Raw genomic sequence first — 24,751 nt, forward strand, 5'->3', positions numbered from 1 at the left:
ACAGCGCTGACTCTTCGGCTTTGAAATGGAGATGAGCACTATTCCCTAGAGTCGGGAACGACGAGCACATATGTGTGAGGGGAACCTTTACCTTTAATTAATGCAGGCCTTTGACTCCAAACTTTTAATCTCCTATAACTGGCATTCTAAGGAATTAAAGAAGTAGCATTTGGCTGACCACAGAAAGTTGTTTTGAAAAAAAAAGTTTGGAGACAAAAACAACTTTTATTGGAACTAGTTGGGCTGACTTAAATCAGGGATGTTTAATGCCATGTGTCTTCAGCTATACCTACAATTTTAATTAAAGACATTTTAAAAATGTTAATTTTGCACTCAATCTTGGCCCGTAAGAACAGGCAGAGGTTACATTAGACTTTAGAGCATCTTAATATTCAACTGATCTTAATAATAATAATAATAATAATAATAATAATAATAATAATAATAAGCTGCTGTAAAAAAATTGTGCAGACTGATTATAAATTGCGGCACAATTCAGTAGCACAAATGATCCATTGGAATTTGTGCAAAAATTATAATATTAAAACAGCAACAAACTGGTGGGAACATCAGCCTGAAAAAGTCACCGAAAATCAGATGGTCAAGATCTTGTGGGATTTTCGCATACAAACAGACAAAATGCTGGCGCATAATACACCAGACATCACACTGGTTGAGAAAAATAAGGTCACAATCATAGACATCGCAATACCAGGTGATAGCAGGGTCGCTGAGAAGGAACATGAAAAAATCGCAAAATACCAGGACTTAAAAATTGAAATTCAACGACTATGGCACAAACCAGCAGTGGTGATTCCAGTGGTAATTGGCACACTGGGTGCTATTCCAAAAGCACTGGAATTACATTTAAAACAGTTGAAAATTGACAAAATCACCATCAGTCAAATGCAAAAAGCCGCACTGCTTGGATCTGCACGGATATTACGAAAATACGTTACGACGTCCTAGGCCCCTGGGTGGGGCCCGACTAGTAACCAATGCCAAATCCGGCGAAACAACTGGCCACTGTGATACAATTGTATAATAATAATAATAATAATATTCACACTTGTTCCCAAGAGAAATTCCTAAAAATCCAGAAACAGGAGTCACTTCTCCCAAAGCCATCACAATTTGTTCAATAAAATGTTTTGCATTTTTTAAAAAGGAAAAAGCATCATTTCTGCACATATATATACACATACATATACATATACATATACATATACATATACATATATAGCAATAGCAATAGCAATAGCAGTAGACTTATATACCGCTTCATAGGCCTTTCAGGCCTCTCTAAGCGGTTTACAGAGAGTCAGCATATTGCCCCCAACAATCTGGGTCCTCATTTTACCCACCTTGGAAGGATGGAAGGCTGAGTCAACCCTGAGCCGGTGAGATTTGAACCGCTGTCCTGCTGATCTAGCAGTAGCCTGCAGTGCTGCATTTAACCACTGTGCCACCTTGGCTCTTATATACTTATATGTATATATACATATACATATATATACACATACACACGTGTGTGTGCGTGCTGATAAATAAATAAAGGGAGACTAGTATAGATCTATTTCAAGCTATTTAGCTCTCATCAGCTAGTCGTACCCTTACTGGGATTTGAACCTGGGCTGTTTTACATGTTAGGCAGTTATATTAGCCTCTAAGCCACAAGCTCTCCTCCCTTATCTATATATTTACCCTTTTCCTATCTCCCATTTGGTCAACGTCCCACTTGGTTCAGCACCCCAAAACAGCTCTATTTTAAGAAGAAGAATCAGGCTGCACCCCAGAGGAGAACAATGTGAGTCCCAAATTTTCAATTTTTTTCAAATTTTTTTAGAACCTCTTCTTTGGTGTCGCCTGCTTTGTGAGAGTGGCTTGCCGGCCATGTGACTGTGTGGGCATGGCCAACTTGTAAAATGTGATGAAACTCACTTAACAACACTCTTGCTTAGCAACCAAAATATTGGTTCAAAAACTTTGGCATTGAAGTGTGCAAGTCTTAAAGCTGTCAAGTTACAAGATCCTTGCACCCCTAACCCTTTAGAAAAAAACCCAGGGGTGTTCAAACTTGACAGCTTTAAGACTTGTGGACTTCAACTCCCAGAATTCCTCCTCTCATTCTTCACCTTGATGATGTGCGGACGGACGGGGGGAGGGAACTGGTACCGGTTCTAAACGGCACGATAGATTTGTGGAATCTCTTCTATAGAAGAGGTTAAGACTGGCAGGAACCCACCCCTGCCCACCACCCACCCCCGCCTAGCATTTTGGAGACTAGAATCTGTATTTTGTATTTTAACTCTTTGAATAAAAATAAAAATTGGGGCGGGGGGAATTAAGATAATCTGCCATAGATAAACCCTGACTGCCTGCCTTCTCCTGTAGGCCCATCCTTGTGATTTAGAAACTGTGTTTTACAATCCCAAGCCCATTATCTCTGTTACCACATTTAATGGGTCCGGAACCCTTTTAACTCAAACCTTTCCCTGCATTGCCCAGCCATCCATCCTTCTCTCTCTCTCTCTCTCTCTCTCTCTCTCTCTCTCTCTCTCTGTGTCTTTTTTTTTTCAAGCGAAGGGTACTTTGCAGGCATTCTGGAAATTGTGGCAATTAACGCTTCTCATTAAGGGAGAGAAGCTGAGCTCACAAGGCCCTGCATTGTTTCTCAGGGGTGGGGAGGGCTCCATAAAGAGTTGGGGGGGACCTCCCCATTCAGCATTTCCCACTCATTGTGGTCAGACAAAGGAAGGCTTCTAATTATATTTTCACAATCTGTGCGTATCTTGAAGGGCCCCTGTCAAAAACAAGCCCGTCATCTTTGTTCAACTTTCATTCAGGGACCTTCTTAACCTTAGCAGTTTCTCTCAACATCCCTGCCCAAAAGGGGCCTGGAAACAATGGGGCTTCCATTTGTCGATTAGAGAACTTCTTGGGGCCCATCATTATGAGAACCACTGTATTTTGAAAACAGTCCCCTTCGCTGCCCTTCCTCTCCCAAGCCACTTCTCTCTTTTCCTTTCTCCCTGTAACCAAGTCGACCGGCTCAAGCCGCGGGCAGACAATGCATTATTTGGGATGGTTTGGAAACACACAAGGGGGGGGGGGGACAACAACAACAACAACAACCCGGTGAAGGACTTGAGAAAGGAGTGTAAGTGCCTTGCGAAATGGAGATGCAGGGAAGCCTAGTGGTTAAGGAAATCCTGGGCTCAACTCCTCACTTGACCTCAAAGCTCATGTTCGGCCAGACTCTTTTCATCCTTCCAAGATCTTAAATGCAAGATCTTGGAACAGCTTGTCTCCAGAAGTTGTGAATGCACCAACACTGGAAGTCTTTAAGAAGATGTTGGATAGCCATTTGGCTGAAACGGTATAAGGTTTCCTGCCTAGGCAAGGGGTTGGACTAGAAGACCTCCAAGGTCCCTTCCAACTCTGCAATTGTATTGTATTGTATCTTGCGTTTAAAAAAAGAGAACGCAATCAGACTGCGGATGAGATGGGTGGTACCTAAATTTGGCAAATAAATAAATAAATAAAATGTTGGTCACACAGCTGCCAAAGCCCTGTTGACTTACTGTTGACTCTCCCAGAGGACATACCTCAAAACAGTTAAGGGGGAAAAACTCATTGAGATTCTGGCGTTCTTGGCAACATAGCAGCCTAATAATTTTACGCAAAGTTACAAGGACTCGAAAAAAGAAAAAAAACCACAATGTACAGTATGCTTCCAAAGAAGAGCAACTGGGCCGTGGTCTATTTGCAACCGGGCCGTGCGAGCGATGGGCTGGTGTGCATGCACACACACACACACACACACACACACACACAGTTCAACCTGTGCAAGTGGAGCTGCCCACTGCCCACATAACTTGAGTGGTGTGCCCAAATGCGTGCCGGCCCACTGCTTGCATGTTCCACTCTTCCCCCCCCCTTTGCCGATCCGCCAAGCCACAAAAGTTGGGGACCACTACTTTAGAGAACAGGTTTGGTAAAACCTCAAAGTAAACTGGTTTGTCCAGCATCTCCCATCCATCCACACATAAGAGGCAGGAAGGGGAAGATGTAGCCTTGAAGGTAGAGGACCATCTGGGACTTCCTCTCAAATGCCCCACTGAATGTCCTATTTAATGAGATGACGGAGTGGGGGGGGAGGACTAAATTAAGGGGCAATATTTGATTAACCTTCATTTAATTACATTTTTATTACAGCACAATACACTATAATGTTTGTCCTCATCTTATTTCCTCTTCTAATAGACATCTCATCTTTAAACACCTGTGTTCACATTAAGGGCAGGCTTTTAAAAGTGACATTAGCTTCATTGTTACCCTGATTTGCTTTTGTGTGGAAACACAAGTTCAAGGGCTTTTACCAGAATATCAATTAAATAAATGAATTACATGACATTAAATAAACCAGGTGATAAATAATTGACCTCAGGGTACTGGTAGGAAGTGAGCAGATTGGATCCTTTTGTAGCAAAAATCTTGCTTGTTGCCTGCCTTGGCTTGTTAATTACCTGTATGTAATGCAATAATTATATAATATACTGACCCTTTAGTGATTAATTTCTTCTGCACTGTCTAGCTGTTCATTGTTACACCATTAAAGGGTTATGTGGCTCCTTATCCACTTTATTGGAAACTCCCCAAAATGCTAAAAAAAATTGCACATCAGAAACAACGGAAATTCAGAATGATAGTGTACTTGTCTTATTTAATTCAACATACCTCTTTGACTTGAAAAAGATTTTTTTAATATTTCATATGATATGTGAAACTGTGTTGTTTTATTAAGTTCATTTTCCTTTGTAAATTGCTTTCAGAATCTTTCATCATTTTAGATATCTTGTAAACCATTCAAAGAATTTATAGCGTTGAACAAACAATAACAGTAATTTGGAAAAAGCGAAGAAAAAATATTTAAAAGGAACAATACAGAATTGTGAAAGTGAGCTTTTTTCCCCCTAGGTTTCCATTTTATTATTTATTAAAATAAATTTCATCTGGGACACACCACAAATAATAAAGGATTAACTTGTAGAAAAATTCTGGACCATCCTTGGAATGGTAAGAACAATGTGGCCTGAAAGAGAAAAATGAATTATATTTCTGGAATAAAAGACATTCCCCTTCCTTCCTTCCTCTCTCCCTCCCTCCCTCCCTCCCTCCCCTCCCTTCCTATCATAGGAAATAATCCTAGAGGTCATCTAATCCAACTCCCTCTTCAATAGCAATAGCAATAGCAGTTAGACTTATATACCGCTTCATAGGGCTTTCAGCCCTATCTAAGCAGTTTACAGAGTCAGCATATTGCCCCCAACAACAATCCGGGTCCTCATTTTACCCACCTCGGAAGGATGGAAGGCTGAGTCAACCTTGAGCCGGTGAGATTAGAACCGCTGAACTGCAAATAACAGTCAGCTGAAGTGGCCTGCAGTACTGCACCCTAACCACTGCGCCACCTCGGCTCCCTCTTCAGAGCAGCATCCATTGATTAGAGCATTCCTGACAGAAATGCAGACCCTTTCTGAGGATCTTTATACCTTCATCTGGTGGCCTGTTCCACTGACTGAATCTCCTTCTTTAGCCACTTCTCCTAGCTTTCTATCACCTGAAAACATGATAAAAATGTTAAGAGTCCTGCGGCATGTACTCTACTCAATATTTCTCTCCCAGTTGTGTAAATATTTTTATTCCTAACTTGCTGACCTTTCTTGATACATTTTAGGTTTATACTCTAAGGTGCCTTTTCCTCTTCTGAGACTTTATTTCCGCTTATGATTCTTTTCTTAAAACATCATCACTTTTACCTTGCATCTGAATTATGGATATAACCAATATAGAGCCTTGGTGGCACAGTGGCTAGAATACAGCACTGCAGGCTACTTCTGCTGACTGCCGGCTGACTGCGGTTTGGCAGTTCGATTCTCACCGGCTCAAGACGCAGCCTTCCATCCTTCCTAGGTGGGTAAAATGAGGACCCAGATTATTGGGGGCAATAGGCTGACTCTGTTAACCACTTAGCGAGGGCTGTAAAAGCACTGTAAAGTGGTATATAAGTCTAACTGCTAGTGCTATTCTGTATATATTGCTATATACAGAAGACATTGTCATATCTGAAATTGTAGGATTTGAATTTGAATTTGAATTTGTTTATTATTTATAGGCCGCCCTTTTCCCTGAGGGGACTCAGGGTGGCTTACAATTTGTAGGGAGGGGAATACAAGACAAGACATAAGACAATACATAAGTAAAAATAGAACACAACATTCATTCATCATTCAGGTGGGGATGGATTAGAATCTTTATCCCCAGGCCTGATGGGATAGCCAGGCCTTGAGGGCTGTGCGGAAGGTCTGGACGGTGGTGAGGGTGCGAATCTCCACGGGGAGATCGTTCCAAAGGGTCGGAGCTACTATTGAAAAGGCTCTCCTCCGCGTAGTTGCCAGTCGACACTGACTGGCGGATGGAACTCGGAGGAGGCCTAATCTGTGTGATCTAATAGGTCAGAGGGAGGTAATTGGCAGGAGGCGGTCTCTCAAGTAGGAGGCCTGGAAGAGATTCAGTTGTATTCCAGACTCTGGAAAGAGCAGCGAAGAGCAACAAAGATGATTAGGGGGCTAGAAGCTAAAACATATGAAGAACTGTTGCAGGAATTGGGTGCGTCTACTTTAGTGAAAAGAAAGATTAGGGGTGACATGATAGCAGTGTTCCATTATTTGAGGGGCTGTCATAGAGAGGAGGGGGTCAACCTGTTTTCCAAAACATCAGAAGGCAATACAAGAAGAATAGTCGAAAACTAATCAAGGAGAGAACCAATCTAGAACTAAGGAGAAACTTAGGACAACTTGCCTTCAGAAGTTGTGGGTGGCCCATCACTTGAGGCTTTCAAGAAGAGATTGGATTGCCATTTGTCAGAAAAGGTGTAGGGTCTCCTGCTTGAGTGGCAGGTTGGACTAGATGACCTACAAGGTCCCTTCCAACTCTGTTAAGTCTGTTAAAATCTGTTAAATTTTGGAGATTGTCCTGAGATCAATTTTCCGCAATCATACTGCCTAGAAACTTGGGAAGTTCATCACTTCCAGAGAAGGCTTTTGAAGACCATCAGAGTAGCTGATATAAGAACTAAGCTGGCCAAGAGCCCAAAAAATGAGTTGATAGGAATGGACAGTGTGGAAGAGGCAAACTATCTACGGTAGCCAAAGGAAGTCAAGTAGAAACATTTAATGGCTAACAATTTTTATTAAAAGGCACAAGCTTTCACGAGCATTGGTTTTAGGATTAGATAGAAGGAGCATTCCTCTTCCCCCCCCTTCCAAAATGTTATTAAAATACAAAAAAAGTACAAAATACGTTAAAGCAAAGAAAAAAATTAAAAAAGAAAGAAAATGAACGGATGGAGAAAAACAGGATTGGGGAGTGCAAACAAAAGAAACCAAAGCTATAGAGGGAAGGAATTTCCAACTTTATTCAATGCAGATAAAAGTCTTTAATCAGTGACCTTCTGAACCAGAATAAACTATAACAAATAGTCCTTCTATCATCATAAACAAAACTAATAATCAAAACCCAATGTTACAATTTCATTTCTTTCTATTTCAAACAAAAAATATCCAGGAGTAGTTTCCAAGTAGAATGAAACTGGACGAAGTCTTTTCTTTAATCAAAGCAGACAATTTCACCATCTCTTCCAACTACATTAATTTCACCATCCATTCTTCCATTGCGGGTATACATGAGTCATTCCATCTCCGCGCATATATAAGCCTTGCTGCTATTGTCATATATAAAAACAAAGTTCCACAAGGTGTTTTTTTTTCCCAATCTATTTGTTCAATGAACCTTAAAAAAAAATTCTCTGGCTTCAACTCAGTTTAAGAATTCTCTGAGTTAAAATACATATCTGATTCCAGTAGATGGACCAATCCTTTGAGTTCAACTTCATATTTTTAATTTATTTGTATTCCGCCTTTATTATTTTTACAAATAACTTCACTGTTTTGAACATATCCAACACAAATTCCTCCTATTTTCCCCACAACAACAACCCTGTGAGGTGAGAATTGGGCTATAAGCCTACAAACTTGAAATTTGGCATGTATGTTCCACTTGGCTTCTAGGTGCTCACTAAGAAAGGATTTTTCAAAATGACTATCAGATCATTAGTATTTCTTATACAGTAATTAACACACTTGGATGCTAAGGAGTTCTACTCCCCCTCCCCACCTGAAAAGAACTCTGTTCCAACTGCCAGTTGCCTCACATTCCGTTACCTCAGTTCAAACTGGCAGATGTTCAACTCTTTCACACAGGAGCAGTCTGGTGCTCCTTACAGTAGTAAATGGCAGTATCTCACCAAAATGCCTACACCTTCCACCTATGAAACTGCTTCCGGACTGAAGGCGGCGGGAGTAACATTCCCTTATGTGTTTCAATCACTGACCATCACTGAGCCAACGGATTGTGAACAGAATTTCTCCTGCGTACCTGATCACATACCATATTTTTCAGAGTATAAGATGCACCGGAGTATAAGACGCACCAAGATTTTAAAGAGGCAAATAAAAAAATTTTTTTGCACTCTACAGACCTCCCAAAAATGGACCGTTTTTCAAGAAAATGGGTCCTTTTTTTTTTCAAAAAAAGAGGCATGCATAGCCTTTAGGAGGCTTATAGAGTGCTCCTGGGGGTTGGGGGGCAAAAACCAGCCTGTTTTTCGCTCACTTTTGCCCTCCCCAGCCCCCAGGAGCCCTCTGGAAGCCTCCTAAAGGCTATGCATGGCCATTTTTGCAAAGGGGGTGGGGTTCCGGGATACAAAAATGCAGTATTCACTGTATCAGATGCACCCAGATTTTCACCCTCTTTTTTCAGGGAAAAAGGTGCATCTTATACTCTGAAAAATATGGTAGTTTCATCTCAAAGCACGGGCTAGTTTTATATATAATGATGTAAATTCTCCCATTTTTCCATGTCATAGAAAGCTAAGGCTACAAAGCTGGAGGAGGTACACTGAATTTATACCCCAGAAAATTAATCTTCCAGGAGATTCTCCTTCTGCCTCTTGATTGTTTATGTCTAATCTCCCTTACATTATTTTCCAATTCTCCCCACATGTGGTAAGGTTGGCAAATAATCTGATATCCTGAATCCCTAGGAAGAATCTAAGATGATGCAGACACACCTGAGAAAATATGTTAACTACAATACAGTTACTGGATTTTCCTTGGCAGGAATGAAGTTTGATACACATGATTGTGCCATTTAGCAATTTGATCATTATTATTATTATTATCATCACCACCAGCCTGCTCCTTTTGCACAGTTTACTCAACTGTATTTACACAACATACCAGAATCAGTTAAAATGGGATCAACTCCCTTGTGGTTTACACTGTTGTGTGAACCCACCTTAAACATACGTTGCAGAATTTGCAATAGTTTGGCGCTATATAAATGCCAGCCAATACATAAATAAGACACTTTTATATCACAATAATGTTTGTCTCCAAAGTGCTTTTTGAAAAGGCAACTCTCGGAGCTGAAGAAGCTTCTTAGATGAGAAGAGAAACATCTTCAAGGAGCAGAACAAAAACTAAGTCCAGTTGGCTTTTGAAAAAGCACTTTTTGGAATGACCACCTGGATGACTGAGAATCTCCATAGACAATTAGATGTAGGGTTTGGTTTAGCTTTTTCCACTTGTGTGTGTGCAAAAAGAATGTGTTAGCCGAGAGTGCCATCTGGTGGAATCCCAGAGACTGACAGAACACATGGAAGGGCCATGTTCAAACTAGCTCCATAAAATCATGATTTTTCTTCATTATTGCTGAGTGTTACACAAAAATAGTGCCTTACCTGTAAACGAACTGAACTGATTGAAAATGGGAATAAATTGGGGTTCCTGCCATTATTTTGCAGACTACATTCATCTGAGTTAGCTGTCCACCATCTTAGTTTTGCCAAGGTCCTAGGTGATGTTTCTTTTCAGAGGTCTCTACAATGAGAATGGGGCAAATCAGTGGTGGGTTTTCACACATGTGCAGAGGCGTCCGGGCAGGTGGATGGAGCCTCCCACCACCGCTACTACTGATTCGCCCGACCAGGCTGAACCAGGAGTAACCCACCTCCGTGGCAAATCTTTCTGCCAAAGGGGGGCAATTTGCCTTTTAAATGTTTTATCTGGGGTTTGGGGGGGGCACCATTGCTTGAACCAGGGGTGGGTTCCTGCCAGTTCTAACCTCTTCTATAGAAGAGGTTCCACAAATCTACAGTGCAGTTTAGAACCGATGCCAGCTCCCGCCCTCTGCCCGTCAGCATATCATCAAGATGAAGAACGAGAGGAGGAATTCTGGGAGTTGAAGTCCACAAGTCTTAAAGCTGTCAAGTTTGAACACCCCTGGGGGTTTTTTTTTCTAAAGGATTAGGGGTGCAAGGGTCTTGTAACTTGACAGCTTTAAGACTTGCACACTTCAATGTCAGAGTTCCTGAGCCAACATTTTGGTTGCTAAGCAAGAGCGTTGTTAAGTGAGTTTCACCACATTTTATAAGTTGGCCACCCTCACCCGGTCACATGGCTGGCAAGCCACTCCCACCCAGTCACATGGCCAGCAAGCCACTCCCACAAAGGCCACACCTACAGAAGAGGTTCTAACAAATTTTGAAACCACCACTGGCTCGAACCAAAGGTTCTGCTCAAATTAATGGAACTTTTAATATTTGTTTTAGCTCTGGCCAATGTAGATATTTTGTGAAGTTGTCCTGAGACTAATTTGTTCCTTCCTCGTTAGGCAAGGACCAACCACACACTGAACATTTTCAATTCAGAATGCAAGTGTATCTCATGGGCATAGCATAGGGATCACAGGACACTTACTAATTTTTATTCTGATTAATGACTGATATTGACTCTTTGCTAATTATTGGTTACTGATTTTGACACTAATTATAAAGCACTAAGTGGAGGCTTGATCACGTAATATGACTTTGAAAATTGTATTCAGTTTCATGGAGGTGCTACAGGTAGTTCTTGACTTATGACCAGCAGTGGGTTTCAGATTTCGTTACCACATTTCGTTGCCCCTCGCGCACCCACCCGCTTTGCACACATGCACATTCACAGGCGCATGCATCTTTTCCATGCATACGCCCAGCCTTCCATGCACTTTGATCGCATGTGCTTGCACCCGGCACATGTGTGTGCGATCCGCACATGTGCCAGGCTTAAAAAATGTGGGCTTCTATACATGCGCCCGACTTCAAAAATATGCCTAAATAGGATGGCATAGAGCCGGGCCAGGTGGGCGATTTCTGCTACCAGTTTGGGCGAACCTGTCTGAACTGGCTGAATACCACATCTGCTTGCGACCTTAATTGACTCTGCCAATTATGGTCATAAGCCACAAAATATGGCCATAAAATTGAGTCATATGACATGATGGTTGTCATTTCCCTCTATGTGCTAGAAGTAAAATGGCCCCAGTTGAAAGAGCTGATCTTCTACATGCCCATCCAAAAGGAAGTCTCAATTCAATCCAGTTTATTTCCTGAAAAAACATTCATTTGAGTTTAATCTTACATTGGTAGGGAGAGACCAATCTGGACAGATTGCTCTTGACATAGTACAATCCTGTATGTTCCTTTTCAGTTTGATTGGCGTGAGTGAAGTTTATTCCCAAGACTGCAATCCTCTTGAAGCAGAATCAGACAACCTAAACACCATTGTTCCACCTGTGACTAAAACAAACTTCAGTCCAAATTCAGTGATGCTCCTTGCATTGCTTAATTGTTTTATTTTTGACATTTTAAAACCCACATGTGCTTATTTTGGAGAATTTACACCTCATAGCATTCCTGTAACGAATCTTCTTCCTCTCTCTCTCTCTCATATTTTAAAATCTACTCCCAATCACATGTTCTCACTGAGTTCAGAATTACAGAATCATAGAGTTGGAACTTGGAAGGGACCTAGGAGGTCTTCTAGTTCAACCCTCTGCTCAGGGAGGAGACCCTCTATCGTTTCAGACAAATGGTTATCCAATCTCTTCTTAAAAGCCTCCAGTGACGGAGCATTCACAACTTCTGGAGGCAAGTTGTTCCACCGGTTAATTGTTCTCACTATTAGGAAATTTCTCCTTAGTTCTAAATTGCTTCTCTCCTTGATTGTCCTCTGGTGCTTTGGAAAATAGGTTGACCCTTATTTTCATATCAATATAACTATATCAATGAGAATAAATTAGGATGGAAGTGAGGCCCAATGCACTGTTGCCCGATAAAACTGGTGGTTGGGCATGGAATAGACTTAACAACCAGATGCTCCCCATTCCCAGTCTAGTAATATACAGGTGTGAGTCTCGGAGCATCAGGTTTTTTTAATTGATATACCGCCCAACTCACTCAACGTGATTCCAGATGTCTTACAGAAATAAATACAAAACCTAATAAACCCCTGACTCCCAAGTGACAATAATCAAACGAGTCACCATATCACCCTAGTATCCAGGCCCTCTGGCAAAACCATGTCTTTGGGGTCTATGGAAAGAGTATCACAGTGGGAGCCCATCTTATTTCTGCAGGGATGAAGTTCCTCAGGGAGAAAGCTACCAAGAAGGCAGCCTTTCTTCTTGCTGCAAGATGGATCTCCTTAGGAGTGGGGTCCCGTAACATCCCCTGCCTCCCAGTGGTAAGATTCAGCCGGTTCGGATCAATTCAGACGAACTGGTAGTGGCAACCTGTGGGTGGGGCCCCAGCTCTATGTTGTCCTATTTTGCCATGTTTTCTAAGCCGTGCACATGCATGTAAGCCGCACACACAAGCAAATTGCACGTGTGGAAGGCCATGCATGCTCACAAAGTGAGCATACACACTCACACTCAGTTTCAGTGCACAGTGGTGGTAAAATTATGTAAAACCCACCTCTGCTGCCTCCCCTCTCTGACGGACCAGGTATAACTAGCCTCAGGGCATGTAGGGCTTTAAGGGTGACAACCAGCATCTTGAACTGGGCTTGAAAGCAAATCAGCTATCAATACAGCTCTAACAAGAGAGGAGACACATGTGCAAATCTAGACTTGCACAAAACCATGTGGGCTGCTGCATTTTGCACCAACTGAAGCTTCTGGAGACTACATGTTTTATATGTTGTTCCTTAAGTATTTCTCCAACGTGAGCCCCATCATGGAACTTGTGTCCCAGCGTGCTGAATGTAAGGTAAAGGTAAAGGTTCCTCTTGCACATACAGTATGTGCTAGTTGTTCCTGACTCTAGGGGGCATTGCTCATCTCCATTTCAAAGCTGACGAGCCAAGCCAGCGCTGTCCAAAGACATCTCCATGGTCATGTGGCCAGCATGACTAAATGCCGAAGGCATGCAGAACGCTGTTACCTTCCCACCAAAGCTGGTCCCTATTTTTCTACTTGCATTTTTACATGCTTTCGAACTGCTAGGTTGGCTATAAAGCTGAGACAAGTAATGGGAGCTCACTCCGTTATGCAGCGCTAGGGATTTGAACCGCCGAACTGCCAACCTTTCTGACTGACAAGCTCAGCGTCTTAGCCACTGAATCCCTGTGCTGAGTGTAGCAAGCTTTCTGACTGACAAGCTGCATCGTCTTCTCCCAGACCAATAAAAATGAACATCTTTTTTTTAAATATATATATTTATTTATTGTGGATATTGAAATGCAGGATGATCGCAAGGTAAAAGATTGCGGGGATTGAAGAGAGAAATGGCAAAGTATTGTCAGAGAATTGGAAGACCCTTCATTGACAATTCTGTACAACAAAGCAATTCACGCAAGAAAAACCCCGTTTGGAAAGAAGGGGGAAAGCCGTCGGACAAGTGTAGCCACTGTTAGGAGAAACAAGTAAATAGGTGTTCTTCGATACTGACGGGACGGAGGGTTCTTGTTTTAACAGAAAAGATAATTATTTAGTTGTACAATAAAATGCTTATGAAACAACAGTCTCTTAAAGACATTATTCTATGTTTTCAGCGCTGGATGGCAGTCATTTCAACTTGGAGTGCTTTCCTTTTTATCCAGTACTTGCAACAGGAGCTCCACTATCTGAGAGAAGAGGGAGAAAAAAAAGAGAATTGTTGAAGCACCATCATTTCTAAAACAGCTTTTTGCTTCATTCAAATGGATATTTGCAACAGGTCTTTTTCTACACGCTATTTCACGCTCTTTCATGTGGGGCGGGCAAACGCGGATGGCAAAGAGCCCTCAACCCCAAAAGGAGTAGACTCTGAAGACCACATTTGTGTTCGTCAGATGATCAGGTAAACAAGGTGAGTCAGGATATCGTCCCCGGCCCTTGGAGCAGAACTGAGCAATGCAGCGTTAAGCAGCATCTAACAATGGAAAGCACCTTCTTTACATCCAGAGCATCAAGCTAGTTGAGGAGGCTTAGGACGTGCACAACACTGTCCACCAGGCAGGCAAGCACTGGACACTCTTGTCCCCAGCTTCTGCTGCCTAATTCCTTGGCTGGGAATGGATTGCCGATGAGCAAATTTACTAGGATCTACCGTATTTTTCGGAGTATAAGATGCGCCAAGATTTTGAAGAGGCAAATTAAAAAACATTTTTTTGCACTCTGCAGACCTCTCAAAAATGTCCGTTTTTTGTGAAAACGGGCCCATTTTTTGTTTTTTTTTTAAAAGGGCCTTGCATAGCCTTTAGGAGGCTTATGAAATGCTCCTGAGGGCTGGGAAAAAGGTGTGTCTTATACTCTGAAAAATACAGTATGTGTTTCTGAATTTAAGAATAAACAGTCTCCTTGAGGTTTCACTTGTTGCAGAGTTATGAACACCTTTCCCCACCTAATACACACACACACACACACACAATCCCAATCCCAGGATGTTAAATTTATGTTTTAGTGACAAATAAAAATAAAGGGAGACTAGAATATATCTATTTCAAGCTACTGTATTTTTTGGAGTATAAAACGCAGTATCCCACCCCCCTAAAAGAGGCTGAAAATTTGGGTGCATCTTATACTCCAAATGTAGCTTTTTTGAAGGTTTTTTCCAGCACTAATGAGGCGCTAACAAGGTGCTTTGCCTGCTTTCCTCATTGCTTCTCTCTCTGATGATCAGCTATGCTTTAGAAGCTGTTTTTTATCCCCAACCAGGAGATAAAAAGCATGTATACGGGCGCTCAAAACCAGCAAACCTATGTGCTGAAGCTGACCAGACTAAGGGCGCTAGCCTGATGAATACCTGGTAGGCAGAATTATTTCTCCTGTTTTCTCCCAAAAATCTAAGGTGCATCTTATACTCCGAAAAATATGGTATTTAGCTCTCATCAGCTAGCCATTGGATCCAGAAGGGTATGGCTAGCTAATGAGAGCTAAATAGCTTGAAATAGAGCTATACTAGTTCCCTTTTATTTTTCTTTGCTGGTAAAACATAAATTTAATACAAAAATTGTTTGTCGCGAAATCGACTGCCTGCGAAGGCCCCTGGATTGGGGCTGAAAGGCGAAAACAGAAGCAATATGCTCCATCCCATAATTGGGTAGACCAGGTTGCCCTGACAGACCAGTCCCACTGGAGAAAAAACACTATACCAGAATGTGTAGGATGTTTAAAGAAACCACAACTCTCCCTTTTCCCAGTGATGTGTTTGAGACTTGCTGGTTTCCTATCTTAGCAATGAATGTTAGTCAGATGTCCTCAAAACATCTCAAATCTAGAAGAAAGGAGGAAGATAAGGTGCTCCCTTTCAGCCAATGTGTTACTATGATTAGCAGACAATATCATATCTCAACTCCTCACTATTCTTCCCATGTTCCGATCATAGATTGCCTTTCTTGTGGAACACTGCCTACTGCCACATACCTCCCAGCGGCCAGTAAGATCCCACAGATTGGGCCTCCTTCAGATGCCGTCAGCCAGACAGTGTCGGCTGGCGGGCCCCCGGAGGAGAGCCTTCTCTGTGGCTGCTCCGGCCCTTTGGAATCAGCTACCCCCAGAGATCCGGACCTTGCCCACTCTCATGGCCTTCAGGAAAGCTGTTAAAACCTGGCTGTTCTGGCAGGCCTGGGGCTGTTGACCTCATTGTTGAGGTCCAGCCCCGATTAGAATGAATGTATGTGGTGTTGTGATTTTAAACTGTCTTTTTTTCTTCTTCTCTTTTTTTCTCTCTTTTTGTATGCCGCCCGGAGTCCTTCGGGATTGGGCGGCATATAAATTTTGATAATAAACAAACAAACAAACAAACAAACTAAGAGATAACTTAATAAAATGGAGACGTATATGTGTTTATAAATTAGAAGGAGACTGAGATCACCTTTTCACGCTAACACATTTTTATTAAAAAGCTCACAAACAGTCTGTGCCTTTCAATAAAATCTTTTAGTTTGAAAAAAGTGTTCCCTGACTCCTTCTGATTTTTGGATAGGACAGAGTAACACAGTTCTCCTCCTGCAAAATGTCATACAGTAGACCCTCTGGTCGTGAACGATTCTGACCACCACCAAATCAGGTGTTTTTTGTAAGCGTCAAATTTCCTGTTTACAAACAACAGGGACCCTGCATTAATTTTGGTTAGGATCACGTCATGACCGAATTGGGTGGTGACCAAAGTTATGGAACAAATTATGGTTGTGACCAGAGGTTTTGCTGTGTTTATTTATGTATCTCTATACATCCCACCATCAAAAATCACTTTGATTTGAAAGCAATTGGCTTATATATAAGAATATAGCTCTGTTTTTTCAATCCATTCCCCTAGCATGTACCCTAAATGACTTCCTAGATTTTGTATTATTTCATGATATTAGAAAGATCCTCAGGCAGTTAAGAAAATATGAGACCCCATCAGAGATTCAGCATGAGGTCTGAGAGGAGCATTTTTCATGCACAGGAACTTCCAATGAATGTCAAAGAAATCCTAGAGCAAAGTCAGATAAAGGAAGGAAGGAAGGAAGGAAGCTAATAGAAGGAAAAGTAGAAATGTTTGTGGGTGGGGAATACACACAGTTCATACAAATGCACAAGACTTGCCTTATAATGAATCTAAAAGTTTTCCCCTGGCCAAATCTTGTCTGTCGTACCGAAGAGAAGGTCCTTTATATTTATGACATATCTCTTGCAGAAGGCTGATCTAACTCTTTTCTAACAAGGCATCTACATCAGAGGTTATTGAAAGAAGAGTAGTGATAAACCTCTGATGTACTTCATGCAGCATTTCAAGAGCCTTTTTATCTTTGTTCAGTGTTGCAACTATGCCTCGGTGACACCATTGCATGTGCTTGCATTGCCCACCACAGTTCCTTTAGCCATAGGAATGATGTAGCTTCATGATGCCCCTATTTAAATATGTACTCATGGAAGAATTCTAATACAAATGTCAAATATTAGCTTTTGCTTTTAAACAGATGTCCTTTATGGGGTGTTAACTAACTGGATGGAACTACCGTATTTTTAGAGTATAAGATGCACCGGAGTACAAGACCCACCAAGATTTTGAAGAGGCAAATTTTAAAAAAAAGTGTTTGCATTCTGCAAACTTCCCCAAAACAGCCCGTTTTTCACAAAAAAGGCCCTGTTTTTTTTTCAAAAAAAAGGGCATGAATAGCCTTTAAGAGGCTTGTAGAGTACTCCGGAGAGGGGCAAAAACAAGCAAAAAAGGCCCATTTTTCATTAAAAAAGGGCATGCATAGCCTTTAGGAGGCTTATAGAAAACTCCTGGGGGCTGGGAGGGGGGGCAAAATTGAGAAAAAATGGCCTGTTTTTTGCTCATTTCTGCCTTTCCCAGCCACCAGGAGCTCTCTGAAAGCCTCCTAAAAGCTATGCATGGCCATTTTGGTGAAGGGAGTGGGGTTTTGGGAGGCAAAAAATGCTGTATTCAGTGTATAAGATGCACCCAGATTTCCCCCCTCTTTTTTGAGGGAAAAAGGTGTGTCTTATACTTCAAAAAATAAGGTAATTAGGGAAGACTGGCCCCTCCATTCTATCTCCAGTTCAAATGATCTCAAACTGGAACTCAATTTGATATCCTGGAGATGATGCTGAACCAGTACTCAATCATCCAGGCAAAGCATTTTTACAGCTTTCCCTCTTTATAGAGTATTTCAGATTAATCCCCGACTTTTTTGGTTATTTTTTTTTTTACAGACAAATATGACATTTGGAAATCTAATGGCAAAGGTTGATATCTTGATCTAATCCTGCTTTTAGATAAAGCCAAAGCAGCAGTTATGTCACACAATTCCAACCTGTTGAGCTACTAGAGAATATATGTCTGAAATTTCTTTCTCTAACAGGGAATGCCTCTGACAAGAGGTATCTATTTTTATATGGGAATTCTTTGGGATTTTGATTTCATTGGCATGTGGGAATCCAATGAGAATGGTGCAATGAAAAAAAAAGACTGTGTGAAATCCTTGGGGCTCTCTGAGCTTAGCTGTTTGCTTGCAGACATTTCATTATCTAATTAGGTAATGTCATCAGTGCAGTAAAATCATCAAGAAAGGACATTTATAAGTCTTGGTCACCTTGCCAGTAAGTAAGTAGATATAGGACACTTTTCCTAGGTCACTCTTCCCATGAAGATTTCTTTGAAATCTGTCTCCCTTAAGAATCTCCAAAGCAAATTTTTGCCCTACTAGTGAATACAATAATAAAATTATATCATCAGCATAAAGCAAGCTGTTACACTAAGTATTTAGGATCATTGGCATGTGTATCATGGGGTCCTTCACTAACCCTGGCAAGTCATTGATATATAAACTAAATAACAATGAGGCCAGGATACACCCTTGCCTTACCCACTTTATTTGTGTGAATCCTGTTAGTCCCATTAACCCCATAGCGCACCCTCAAACAGGTACTTGTGTAAAGGGCTTTAATTAAAGCCAGCAGTCTAGGTTCTATTTTAAGAGATGTCTCTTAAAATAGTTTACTCCATAATACTTCTCTATTTACCATATCAAATGCTGCTGTAAGGCCTATAAAAGCAGCAAACAGGGCTCTCCTTTTATCGGCATATTTGGCAATCAGATAGTTCAAGATAAATTTTTATCAATTTGAATGTGGATTGGTAGGGGAAGGGGAAGAGCAAGTATTTCATTGCCCAATTAGTTAATGTTATCAGTGCAGTAATTTCATTTCTTTGAAATCTTTCTATCCTAGAAAAGGAATCCCTAAAGCGAATTCTTATTCATCTGAATGAGGACAGACAGGAATTAAAGAGAGGAGGTTTCTGCCTGCCACGCACATTTTCACAGCAAGCAAACTGAACAGAAGGTTAAAGCATCCGATAACGAGAACGCAAAGAGTAACAGGTGGGGCTATGGAAACCTCACTTACATCTTTGAAGCTGCTGCTTTCCTCTGTCCCCCAGACATTCTTGGAAGAAAAAGGCAACTCTTCCCGGAGAACCGGAGTATTTTGATCTTCATCCTCTTCCATGCGTTTGAGCAGCGCCTTGAAGGATTCGTCCTGTTGCAAATAGCTGGCCGGCTGTTTGGCATTATCTGGCAGCAAAGGGAAGGGCATCTCTTGCCGGTCTTCATATAGGTAAGGAAAATCTCCAGTGCTCTTTTTCCCCATAAAGTGCCCTGCGAGAAGAAAATAATGTGCCGTGAAATTAGTGTCAATGGGGGCATCTTTTGAGGTCTGAAGACCATGACATCCACGTTGATTGGCTTGGAACAATTCAGGAGAATTATTGAAGCTCTCCTGATGTCTTCTCTATTCTGTTCTTCTGTGCCAAATGTCAAATATGGTGAAGGACACAGTCATCTGTCTGGCAATAACCACGCTTTCCTTGCAGTAAGGAAAAACTTTTTAGACCTCACAAAACACCCATATGGGCATGGGTGATGCTCAGTTACATCTCAGCAGCCAAAACAGAGGCTCATGTGTTCTACACAGCTTGCTGGAACTTTCCATGACAAACAGAAGAGGAACACAATTATTATGAAGAGGCAGCATTCAATTGATTATGAATGCCATCAAATTCATCTTTTCTTGATCTATTTTCATGGACAATAGGTTTGTGATCTTTGCTTTAATATAGGCAAATGATGCTTCGAATCTCAATTGGATTTGCCAGTGAAATAAATTCCTAGTGGAAAATTTCTGATCCTTATACAGAAGAGGGAAATAAAGGGTAGTTCTAACAATATTTAGAGAACAGGATATCTCTTTCTCTAGCTTATAGCTCATTTCCCCCCCTGAGTTCTTCTTCCTTACTTTAATTCTTCCCAGCCTACCGTCCTTCCCTAAAACACTTTTATTGCAAACAATTTAAATTAGCAACTGAAAACAGTAAGTATTTTACTGGAGAATTCGCTTCCCAATCTCCAGGAATTTGGTCCGCTAGGGCAGGCACCTCTCATTTATTTTATATATTTTTTGAATTGATTTCATGATTGGAGGCAGCAGAGTGTGCCACCACTGACAGATTTCTGATGTGCATCTTTATGTGGCGGCTTTCTGTTGTGTTCCTTTTCATCCTTTGGATGCCTCCTTATCTGCCCATCCTTTTAAAAGCCCAAGGGACAAGCTCTTCCATGATATTTTCCTTTGGGATTTAAAAGAAATCTGGGACACTAAAAGGAGTCATGGATGTGGAGTTTTACAGATGGAGAAACTGGAAGGAAATGGAAAGCCATGGCATGGGAGTTCTCTAAGGTAAGTCACTGGAGGTGGGGGCAGAGAAGTCCCCTTTTTGAAGATACACAAAGCTACTCTAGTCTATCTACTTTAATGAAAAGAAGGACTAGGGGGTGACGTGATAGCAGTGTTCCAATATCTCAGGGGCTGCCACAAAGAAGAGGGAGTCTAGCTATTCTCCAAAGCACCCGAAGGCAGAAGAAGCAGCAATGGGTGGAAACTAATCAAGGAGAGGAGCAACTTAGAACCAAGGAGAAATTTCCTCACAGTTAGAACAATTAACTAGTGGAACAACTTGCCTCCAGAAGCTGTGAATGCTCCAACACTGGACGTTTTTAAGAAGATGTTGGATAACCATTTGTCTGAAACGGTATAGGGTTTCCTACCTAAGCAGGGGGTTGGACTAGAAGACCTCCAATATCCCTTAGAATTTTGTTATTCTGGCCGGTATCCTGGCTAGTTTTCCCAACCAGGAGCTGATTGTGGGGAAAGTAGGGTTCCAGCCCACCCGCTGGCAACTCCAGGTCCGGCGAGCAAAATCAGTCCCTGTGCTGAAACCTACTTCTGCTAGATGCCCAGGTTGATTTTCTACCCCTCTGCCCAACGAAGGCTATAAGTAAGGAAACGAGCGCCCGGTTCGCGGGTTCCTGGCCAAGTCAGCCTCCCAGGGAAGCCCAGGTAGGGACTGTGACTCACCCACTGCCCAGTGGCTGCCTCGGGGGTAGATCTTAGCCATCGGGGGCGCTCCGTCGACGCCCTGGAAAGAAGCCGCCCGCCCGCCGAGCCCTTGCAGGAGCAGCGCGACGGCGACGAGAGCCAGGAGCGGGAAGGGTTGCCCGCGGGGCTTCGGCAGGAGCGGCAAGGTCTCCGGGCGGGCCATCGCAGGGCTGGGTTGGAGGCGTCGGAAGGGTGTCGCGGGGCAGAGTCCGCCGAGCGCTCGGTCGAGAGAGGCGAGACAAGCACGGAGAGGTCCGAGCCTTGCGGAGCCTGAGCGCGGCGCTGCTCCGAATCGCCGGCTGACCCGCTTTTATATGCCGGCATGGGGGAGAAGTGTCAGCAAAGGTCAGGCACGTGACGCTGCTCCCCTCCTTTATCCCCCCCCCCCGGGGAGGCCAACTCGAAGTTCGTGGGGGGGGGCGCGTGGCGCGTCTCCCTCTTCCTGACTGGCTGGCCCGGCGAGCGGCAGCCGAACCCCCCCCTCTCCTCCCCGCCCCATGCCTGCGCCCTCTACTTCGACATTCCGCCCCCGCCCACCAGCCGTCCTTTATTCCAGTCTGGCTCTGAGCCTTTCTCTGGAGGACGCTTCTGCCGTCAGGCGAAGTCGCCCCCTCGACGAGCAGAGTGAGGGAAAGAATGTGGGCAGCCTTTCCTGAACTCCCGTCCAGCCGCGGCGCCGACGGCGCTTCTTGGTAGCTCAGGCTGCCAACCTGCCGTGTTTGCAGCCCTTGGGTGGAAGCTAAGGGGGCTCCAAGGAGCCCTCCAGGCCAGGGAGAGGATAGAGCCTCCCCCCACCCCAGTTGGGTTCCAAAATCAGGGTGAAGAGGGTGCCTGAAGCCTCAGCCCAGCCCAGGAGAATTGCAGTTAGAGGAAGCCTAAGGAAACCTGTGGGACAGAGTGGCTCAGTGACTAAGACTCTGAGCTTGGCCGCATAACGGAGTGAGCTCTCCTCATTACTTATCCCAGCTTCTGCCAACCTAGCAGTTCAAAAGCATATAAAAAAGCAAGTAGAAAAATAGGTACCAGCTTTGGTGGGAAGGTAACAGCGTTCCAGTCATGCTGGCCACATGACCACCAAGATGTCTTCGGACAGCACTGGCTCTTCGGCTTTGAAACGGAAAGACATATGTGTGAGGGGAACCTTTACCTTTAAGGAAACCTGTAGCCCTGGAATCCTGGTTAACTAGAACGCTACATCTTAAGATGGACAGTGCCTTTGAAGAAGTGCCAAGTGGGGTATCCCACAATCATCTATACATGAACAGTAATAGTGCATTATTATTTATGCACTTAAATGTAGGTATTATTTAAATGAGAGATCTAGAGAGACTGGGAAGAGTGCAGAGAAGATCAGCAAAAATAATGAGGGAATTGGAGGCTAAAACATATGAAGAACAGTTGCAGGAATTGGGGATGTCTAGTGAAAAGGTGGACTAAGGATGACATGATAGAGTGTTCCAATATTTTCATGAAGAAAAGAGGGTCAACCTATTCTCCAAAGCACCTGAAGGCAGGACAAGAAGCAATGGATTGAAACTAATGAAGGAGAAAGGCAACCTAGGATTAAGGAGAAATTTCTTCCCAATGAAAACAATAATCAGTAGAACAACTTGCCTTCAGAGGTTGTGTGGGTGCTCCAACATTGCATTTTTTTAAAGAAGAAATTGGACAACCAGTTGTCTGAAGTGGTATAGGGTTTTCTGCTTCAGCATGGGGTTGGACTAGAAGACCTCCAAGATCCCTTCCAACTCTGTTATTCATTATACCCACCTTCTCCCATAGATTCTGGCATGCTCATCAATACCAGTTCATAATAGTTGAAAACATACAACACGTTAAGAGCTGCAGACACAACTTGACCTCCTTTCCACCCTCAGACATTTCATATTGGCAGCAAACATTAAGTGGTGTCCCCAGATGGCAGAACTACCAAGGGGAAGGACTCCCTGGATGAAGTTCCAGACATGTGTTATCAGGCGTTGTGCTGGTGAAACCACAATCTTGACTCACCTCAAGACAATTTCATTCATTCCTGGAAAGATGCGTGTTCCAGCCCACTTGTCTGTCCTACAGTAGCGTTTCTCCTCGGGGTTATTCTCGCCCTGAACGTTTCGCTCTTATGTTTGCCAAGGATGTGCCCTATTGAATTGCTACCTTTCAAAATAATTTATTTGAACCAGGCACCAATTTGGACTGCAATCTGCATTTCATGATAGCATCTTCCTTGCCCGTTCCCTTCCTCCATCTCCAGTTAGAAGCCCCTGATACTTTCTGATTAGAAATACAGACGGTGTATTCCCCCGCCACCTGTCCTTCATTCATATCCCCTGTTTTCATTCAACAAAGCTGGTTCTACAAAGCAGGGATCTCTGAAAGTGAAACGTGGCTGACGGTGTCTAAAGGAAAGTCCCTTCTCCCCCACCCCACCCCCCCTGCATTTCAGAAGCCTCTCCCTCCATGAATGAAGTGGGAATCTTTGTTTTCCCCCTGTGGTTGGTGAGACTTGATAAGACCTGGGACAGCCGTCCCCTTATCAAAGCAGGGGGGCTTTTTATTTGTGGAGTTTCTGGCACTGATAACTAGATATTCTTACCTCTGATTGATGGAGCCCTCTGACTCTCTTATTGTAGTGGGCAACTTTAGATATGCCTGCAGCCCCGGTGAGATAGTGGGGAACACTCCGGCAATCACCCATCAAGCGGTCTGTTGATACTCAACACTATCCAGTTTTCTAAACGCATCTTTTATTTTTATGGTCCCCTTCCCCCACACTGGCACATGCATCTTTCTGCACACAAACCCACCGCACTTTGCTCTGAAAAAGAATGGAGGAGAGAGCCCGACTATCTTTGCAACACACATTGTTTTCCCTTCTTAAATCTGCATTGCCAGCTTCTGATCTGAACGTGGCTATGCTCCAAAGTTCTTCAAAGTGGATACCCAGGACATCCATTCCTGTTTAGGGTGGATGGTTGTGCCTGCAACTTTGAAAATGGCCTAGGAACATAAAACAACTTACCATATTTTTCAGAGTAGCAATAGCAATAGCAGTTAGACTTATATACCACTTCATAGGGCTTTCAGCCCTCTCTAAGCGGTTTACAGAGTCAGCATATTGCCCCCAACAACAATCCAGGTCCTCATTTTACCCACCTCGGAAGGATGGAAGGCTGAGTCAACCCTGAGCCGGTGAGATTTGAACAGCCGAACTGCAGAACTGCAGTCAGCTGAAGTAGCCCGCAGTGCTGCATTTAACCCCTGTGCCACCTCGGCTCAGAGTATAAGACACACCGGAGTATAAGACGCACCAAGATTTTGAAGAGAATTTTTTTAAAAAAAAGGTTTTTGCACTTTGCAGATCTCCCAAAAAGGGCCCATTTTTTTGTAAAAAAAAAAG

The 24,751-nt window shown here is 42.9% G+C and overlaps 1 protein-coding gene across 1 annotated transcript; it reads right to left on the reverse strand.

The window, feature by feature from the left end:
• Positions 1–13,682: 13,682 nt before the first annotated feature.
• Positions 13,683–21,617, reverse strand: GRP (gastrin releasing peptide). The gene is made up of 3 exons (XM_032212441.1): positions 21,334–21,617; positions 19,327–19,577; positions 13,683–14,072 (listed from the first exon to the last, which is right to left on the reverse strand). The coding sequence occupies exons 1-3, from the start codon at positions 21,515–21,517 to the stop codon at positions 14,019–14,021; spliced, it is 489 nt and encodes a 162-aa protein (XP_032068332.1). The 5' UTR covers positions 21,518–21,617; the 3' UTR covers positions 13,683–14,018.
• Positions 21,618–24,751: the final 3,134 nt, after the last annotated feature.

The sequence above is a fragment of the Thamnophis elegans genome, chromosome 3, assembly GCF_009769535.1.
Source record: "Thamnophis elegans isolate rThaEle1 chromosome 3, rThaEle1.pri, whole genome shotgun sequence".
NCBI lineage: Eukaryota > Metazoa > Chordata > Lepidosauria > Squamata > Colubridae > Thamnophis > Thamnophis elegans.

Bases quoted from the DNA above. Each gene is read 5' to 3' on its own strand.
- GRP (XM_032212441.1), bottom strand. From the start codon at position 21,517: ATGGCCCGCCCGGAGACCTTGCCGCTCCTGCCGAAGCCCCGCGGGCAA. The intron at 19,578-21,333 runs GTGAGTCACAGT...TTCTTCTCGCAG, and splicing joins AGGCAGCCACTGGGCAGTGG to GGCACTTTATGGGGAAAAAG. The intron at 14,073-19,326 runs GTAAGTGAGGTT...CTCTTCTCTCAG, and splicing joins AAAGCAGCAGCTTCAAAGAT to ATAGTGGAGCTCCTGTTGCA.